The following is a 6,018-nucleotide window of genomic DNA, read 5'->3' on the forward strand; positions in this document are numbered from 1 at the left end:
CAGGTGATAGGTCACCTGGTCGTAGAAAGAAGTGAGATTGGTCAAGCAAGACCTACCCACAACAAACCTGTGCTGGCTATCTCTTAGGATGTTGGCATCAGCCAGTCCATTAAGGATGGCCTCTTTAATAAACTTTGCTAAGATCTTCCCAGGGATAGAAGTCAGGCTGATGGGCCTGTATTTACTATATTATACATACAATGTGCGTCTCACTGCAATCGAATTTCACCCTTTTCGATTTCCTTAGCAGAAATCCTAGGATATGATTTCTAATCCCAAGCAAGCAAGCAGTCCGTGTGGATCTTCAAGATCAAATCCCTACCTGCTTTATCATGTTTAAAATACACCAAGGGCTTTGGCACTTTGCACAGAGGGTCAATGTGGCGCATCTACACGTGCACTTTAATGAGTATTAAAGTGTCACAAAAAAGGATGAGCTTTCACTAATACACATTAAAATAAGGTAATGCACCATTTTCTAATACCTCACAATGGAGGTACTACATTCTATGCACATTAATATGAACACATTAATGAACGTGTAGACACGCAACTTGTACTAGATTTAATGTGCATTACCTAAACTGCATTAATTGCATGTGTAGACTCACAGTGTCGCTGGGTTAAGCAGAGACCGAGGCAGTGCAGCATATCCTAGTGCAGTGTTATGCAACCTTTTTCGCTGGTGTATCACAGATTAGCCCTGCACCCTCTTTGGCACCACTCCGATCCCCTTCCCCTACACAATCTGCTGCTCTGCTTTCTGCTCCCTGTCCCCTCCCAGGGAAATGTTGTTCATGCCTTGATGGCTCAGGACTCTCTGCTGATGTGAGATTGGCCTGCATGAATCATTCGGCTTTAAACAGACAGACAGCAGCAACTGGGGGTGTAAGCATGTGTGGAGGGCCCTGGAGAACCTGGGAAGAGGCAAGTGAAATACTGGTGCTGTGACACAAGGGGCCAGGGGAGCAGCATGGAGGATACTTGAGCTACTGGCACAAGCTCAAGCAATTTGGATTGGGACCCAGGTGCAGGGGGATACGCTCTGCCCCTGAGGAGCAGGGCACACATGGCCCTGTCGCAATGTGACCCTGGCAGCTGCACTCGGTGCTCCCCATGCACAACTGAGGGCTCAGAGTCTGCTTCTGCGTCAGCCCCTCCGGGGACAGAGCTGGTGTCCGGACACTGCCCTGCCTCCTCTCTGGTCCGCTGTGGTGGGACACGGGTGCTGAGCTGGGACACTGCTGCACATGCACAGCAACTCTCAATTCGGCACTTAGCAGCCTTTGCCCTCCTCAAAGCAGGAGCTGAAGGGATTTAGAGGCCTGGAAGGTTTTGCAGCCCCGGAGTGGTGACTGCGTTGCTTTTTTGGGGTGTAGCACCAGAGCCAGACACGGTTCCAGCAGCAGCCAAAACACTCTTCTTCTGACCAGTGATTCCCAGTTTATCCAGCTCAGGACTGCAGCAGCCTTTCTGGCCACAGCATCATAAAGAAACTCATGTCCCCCGTGCTCTTGTCAGGGTCCCTGCTTCCCAAAACAGAGCCCGCAGCCTGTAAGCGTGTCTGCACTCGGTGTGCTGGCGGCGTGTCCAGCTCTGCACGTGGCCATGCCAATGCGGATCCGTGTTGTTGCGTGCCAGTGACACCAGTTATTGTATGCTCATTACTTACCACTCTCCCAGCTGCCAACATCATCCAGAAGGAGGGCACGTTTCCTGCCAGGTCACGGATAGGAGCGCTACATGGTGGTGGCCCAAGACATGATACTTGTGGGGCCCGTGGGAAACTCACCGGCTGGACGTCACGTCTCGGGTCAGGATCACACAGACACTATCCCGCGAGGGAGGTTTCAGCCAGTTCAATGTGGTGCAAGGTCCTTCAGGCAGGGCGCAGGGAGGTGAGATGCAGCGGGGCGGCTGCATCACAATCGGTCCTCGTCTCCCGAGCCAGAAATTGGAGAACCGCGAGCCCTGTTTTCTACAAAACCAGAGCGACTGTCCTTAATTACAGGCCAACCTTTTAATTCCCTCTGGACCAAACCCTGTCCCTTGCCCATTTGAAAGGCGGTGACACCCGGCAGCAGTCAGCCAGGGGCCTGCGGCTGACCAGAGGGGAGGCACAAGGGGTGGGCGATGTGGGTATCTGCTGGCAGCCACATGCCGGCTCTCCCTCTGAGCTGCCTGGCCTAAAACTCCTGCAATGTCCCATAGCTGTGCCTGTCCCCGGGACACCAGCTTGTCCCTGCCAGGGCAGTCCCTGGGGACAGGCTGCTCCCAGTGACTCCTCCCCTGGTGTCCCCAGCTCCCAGGGACAGCCCTGCCCTGCAGCTCAAACACAGCTGCTGCGAAGCCAGCTCTCGGTGTGGCTCCAACTCCCTCTCACTCCAGATTTTGAGACCCTTGAGCCATGGCCACGGCATTCGGCCCAAAAATCAGCCAGGTCCTGATGACACCGGACCCCCACCACATCCCCGGGTAAGTAAGGGCAGGGCCTGGGGCGCCAGGACAGCACTGCAGCAGGATGCATGTGGCTTGTGGCAGAGGCTCTCAGCCTGGCACAGCTCCTGTGGCCGGGGCATGGCCCCCCTCGTAGCTTCCTATGCCTGCCCTGGCTTGTCCTGCCCCGGCGCTGTCGCTGCCTGCCACAGGGCCCCATGTGCCGGCCAGGCTACCATGCGCCCTGCTTTGTTTCTGGGGGGAGGGAGAGGTCCCCGGCTGCACTGTGGGGTGGGAACACGCAGCCGGGGTGCACTGTCCCTTGCATTTGAAGCAAGCCTCAGCAAGGCTGTGTGCATCTGTGTACAGGCCTCCATGACAACCACCCACACGCCCAGCTGCCTGCTGAGCCACGGGGAAGCCCAGAGACCAGGGATGGGGGCAAGGGGGAGGGCATGAAGGTGGAAGGGAGCATGGGAAGGGGTAACAGGGGAGCGGGCACCAAATGGGCCCTTGCTCCTGGGGGTCAGCTCGGGGTCCAGCCTGGCATGACTTTATCCTGCAGACTGGCAGCCCCTGCCTGATGCAACTTGGGGTGCAGAAAGGGCAGCTCAGAGCTCCTCTCAGGGTCCCCCAGCCTGGCCAGGATGCAGGCAGCACCCCAAGGGGAGGTTGATCTGGGGAACTCCTTGCTGCAGCAGGATGTCTGCTTTGCACTGCTGATCCCTGGGGCTGGGCTGCATCCATCCTGCCAAGAGAGGATTGGTGACATGGGAGGGCAACACTTGGATGCACTGGGGCTATCTGGGGCTTGGACGCAGCTCAGCACCTTCCCCATTGGGAAGCAGAGGTGCTGTGTGTGGAGCCGGCTCTGCAGCGAGCCTGACCCTGCCAGTGCTGTTTGCAGCTACGCTGGGTACTGCCCCCAGTACAAGTTCAGGCTGGGCAGGACATATGGGAAGCTGACCTCCCAGCTCCTCACCTGCCCTGAGGTTGCCCGCTCCCCACGTCTGGTGCTGCAGCCAACCCAGGGCCCCTGCGATGATGCTCAGCCCCCAGAGCAGGAGGAGAAGCTGCTGGAGGTGCCGAGAGCCGGCTGGGGGGCCGGTGTCCTCCCAGTGAGCTGCAGCATGATCCCGGGATACACAGGTAAGGCCATAGAGCAGGTCCCCCCCCAGCCCAGGAGTGCAGGGCAGGACTCAGCTAGGCCCCCTCCCTTGCCTTGCACCGGTGCATGTGGGGCTGCTGAGCTCAGAGAGGAGGGGTCATAGCCAAGGAAGCCAGGGTAGGATGTCCTGCCTGCTGTCATGGTAGCATAGCAACTCCACGTGTGATGCTGCTGTGATGGTGCAAGGAGCTGCACGTGGCCAGACCAGTGCCTGTGAGCCACAAGGGTGTTTGGCAACACCGGTAAGAATGACGGGCACCTGCCTCCATACCGGGACTGGCATCCTAGTCCCGTCTCAAGTCTCTCATGTAAACACCCCCCATGGGGCTGCCCCATGGGGGTGCTTGGGGCTGCCCCGGGGGCAGGGCAGTGGCAGGTGGGCCCCTACATCCACCCCACTGGCAGGAACCCAGTCCGGCCACACCAGGGCCTTTCTCCCCTGCGGCCAGGCAGATGTAGCCAGCTTCTCCCTGCCTCCCCCACCTCACCCAATCTGTCCCCATTGCACCCGGGACTCAGGCTGCAATTCAGCCACCTCTTCTCTGTGCTCCGGACATGTGGTGCCCAGGATTCATCCCCAGAGCCCAGCACTTCTTTGCCAAGACCTACCTGGAGATCTGCAAGGAAGCCAGGAGTGACTTTGCCCGGCAGCAGCGTAGAGCCTGGGGTGGGCAGGAGCAGCCCAAGGCCCCCCAGCCCTGCCCGGACCCCACACAGGGAAGCAAGGTGAGGCTCAGTTGGCACCTGCTGCTTCCAGGGGAGCCCTCTCCTGCTCTGCCCTTACCTGTCAGCTGGCCAGGAGCGGGGCTGGATGAGCCCTGAGGGTCTCCAGAGACCTGGGATGAAGCCCCTACCTGTTAGGGCAGGGGGCTGGCGGTTTGCACCGATGCCTGCCCCAGTGAGGGGGTCCCAGGACGGTGTCTATGCCCCAACCCAGCAGGTTTCCCCAGGCAGGCCTGCCCAGGAGGCTGCCCTCCCTCACCCCATGGTGCTCACGACCCCTCTCCCACCAGGAGCAGGCGGCTGGGATCCCCAACTCCGATCACCACCTGCTCCCCACGGTCACAGGCAGGGCCCCGCTCCTGGCAGCCGCAGCCCCACATGGCTCGCCCTACTCCATGGCAGACGACGACCCCCACAAATACTTCATCTCAGGTGAGACCCAGGGTGATGGAGCCTTGTCCCCGCTCAGGCGTGGAAGGGGAAACTGGATGTGATGGGGGGCAGCCCTTACCCATCGCCCTGGTGCTCTATGCAGGCTTCACTGGCTTCGTGCCCCGTGCCCGCTTCCTGATCGGGGCCAGCTTCCCCATCACCACACACCGTGCCCTGCTGGAGTTCGCCCGGATGTCCCGCATGGATGGCAGCAGGTGCAGAGCTGTGGGCACTGGCAGCCTCCTCCCACCACTAGGACGTACCCACCCCGCAGCCGGGGGGCTGCTGCCCCACTACACCGGGTACATCCCAGGTGAGCGCATGGCTGCACGGGGAAGGGACCCACCAGGCCCCATCACTCACCTGCAGTGGGCTCTGGCGGGTCCAGCTTGGCTGGGTTGTTCCCACAGACCCTGGAGCTGCGGGGGCTGCAGGAGCTAAGCAACCTGGGACTTGCCATTGCAAGAGTTTTCTTGTGCAACTCCGTGCTTAGCTGGACAAGCCCCGTGCAAAGAGACTCCAGCCTAGGGAAGGGGCAGAGCAACCCCGTGGTCTCACAGCCAAGGGGTTTGAGACCAGCTGTGATCCCGGGGACAGCCCCGTGCCATAGGCTCCAGGCATCTGCTTCATCTCCCCCTTGGGCACAGCTCACGGCTCCTTCCGCTGGTCCCCAGGTTACAAGTTCCAGATTGGCCACACCTACGGTCACCTCACCCACGATGCCCTGCACCTCGGCCTCCTGGACAAGCAGCGGCCGGAGTAGCCTCTCCAGTGGAGGATGGCGCTGAGCCTGGCCTGCGCGTGCCAGGGAATAAAGGCCCATGTGTTGCCCTCCATGATCTGCAGGGTTCACACGCACGTGGGCATCCACTCCTGGAGACCAGGCTGGGGCCGTGCACGGAGGGTGGGGGCTGTACCCCTGGGCACAGCCCAGCCGCAGCCTTTTTCCAGCCATCCCCAGGGCTAAAAGGCTGCGGCGGGGCCTGGATCTCAGCAAAGAACCTCCCCTGGCCTGTCCAGCCACAGCACCCCCAGCCCAGCTGCTGTGGGGGGTGGACCAGAGCCCCTGGGATGGGGTGGGAATCACGAGCCAGTGGCCAGCAGAGAGCCTGGTCAGCATCTTTTTTATTAATATGCATCATAAATAAAGAAATAAATAAAGGCGAGACATCTCGTGGTCCTACCGGGGAAGTACAAAGTAGCTATGGTGCGACGTCCGCGGCAGCCATGTACAAGCAGGAGGCAGCCGTGCGGCCCCC

General features: G+C 59.9%; 1 protein-coding gene across 1 annotated transcript; it reads left to right on the forward strand.

Annotated features, from left to right (window-relative positions):
* The first annotated feature begins 1,469 nt into the window (after nucleotides 1-1,469).
* On the forward strand, nucleotides 1,470-5,921 carry FAM166B (family with sequence similarity 166 member B). Its single transcript, XM_019518029.1, has 6 exons — nucleotides 1,470-2,475; nucleotides 3,344-3,585; nucleotides 4,173-4,330; nucleotides 4,618-4,759; nucleotides 4,863-5,072; nucleotides 5,434-5,921. The coding sequence occupies exons 1-6, from the start codon at nucleotides 2,408-2,410 to the stop codon at nucleotides 5,520-5,522; spliced, it is 909 nt and encodes a 302-aa protein (XP_019373574.1). The 5' UTR covers nucleotides 1,470-2,407; the 3' UTR covers nucleotides 5,523-5,921.
* The last annotated feature ends 97 nt before the right edge of the window (nucleotides 5,922-6,018 follow it).

This window comes from Gavialis gangeticus, unplaced genomic scaffold, assembly GCF_001723915.1.
Source record: "Gavialis gangeticus isolate Ggan-Ray unplaced genomic scaffold, GavGan_comp1, whole genome shotgun sequence".
Classification (NCBI taxonomy): domain Eukaryota; kingdom Metazoa; phylum Chordata; order Crocodylia; family Gavialidae; genus Gavialis; species Gavialis gangeticus.

Coding starts and splice junctions, on each gene's coding strand:
- FAM166B (XM_019518029.1), top strand. CDS start 2,408: ATGGCCACGGCATTCGGCCCAAAAATCAGCCAGGTCCTGATGACACCG. Junction 2,476..3,343: donor GACCCCCACCACATCCCCGG/GTAAGTAAGGGC, acceptor TGCTGTTTGCAG/CTACGCTGGGTACTGCCCCC. Junction 3,586..4,172: donor CATGATCCCGGGATACACAG/GTAAGGCCATAG, acceptor TGTGGTGCCCAG/GATTCATCCCCAGAGCCCAG.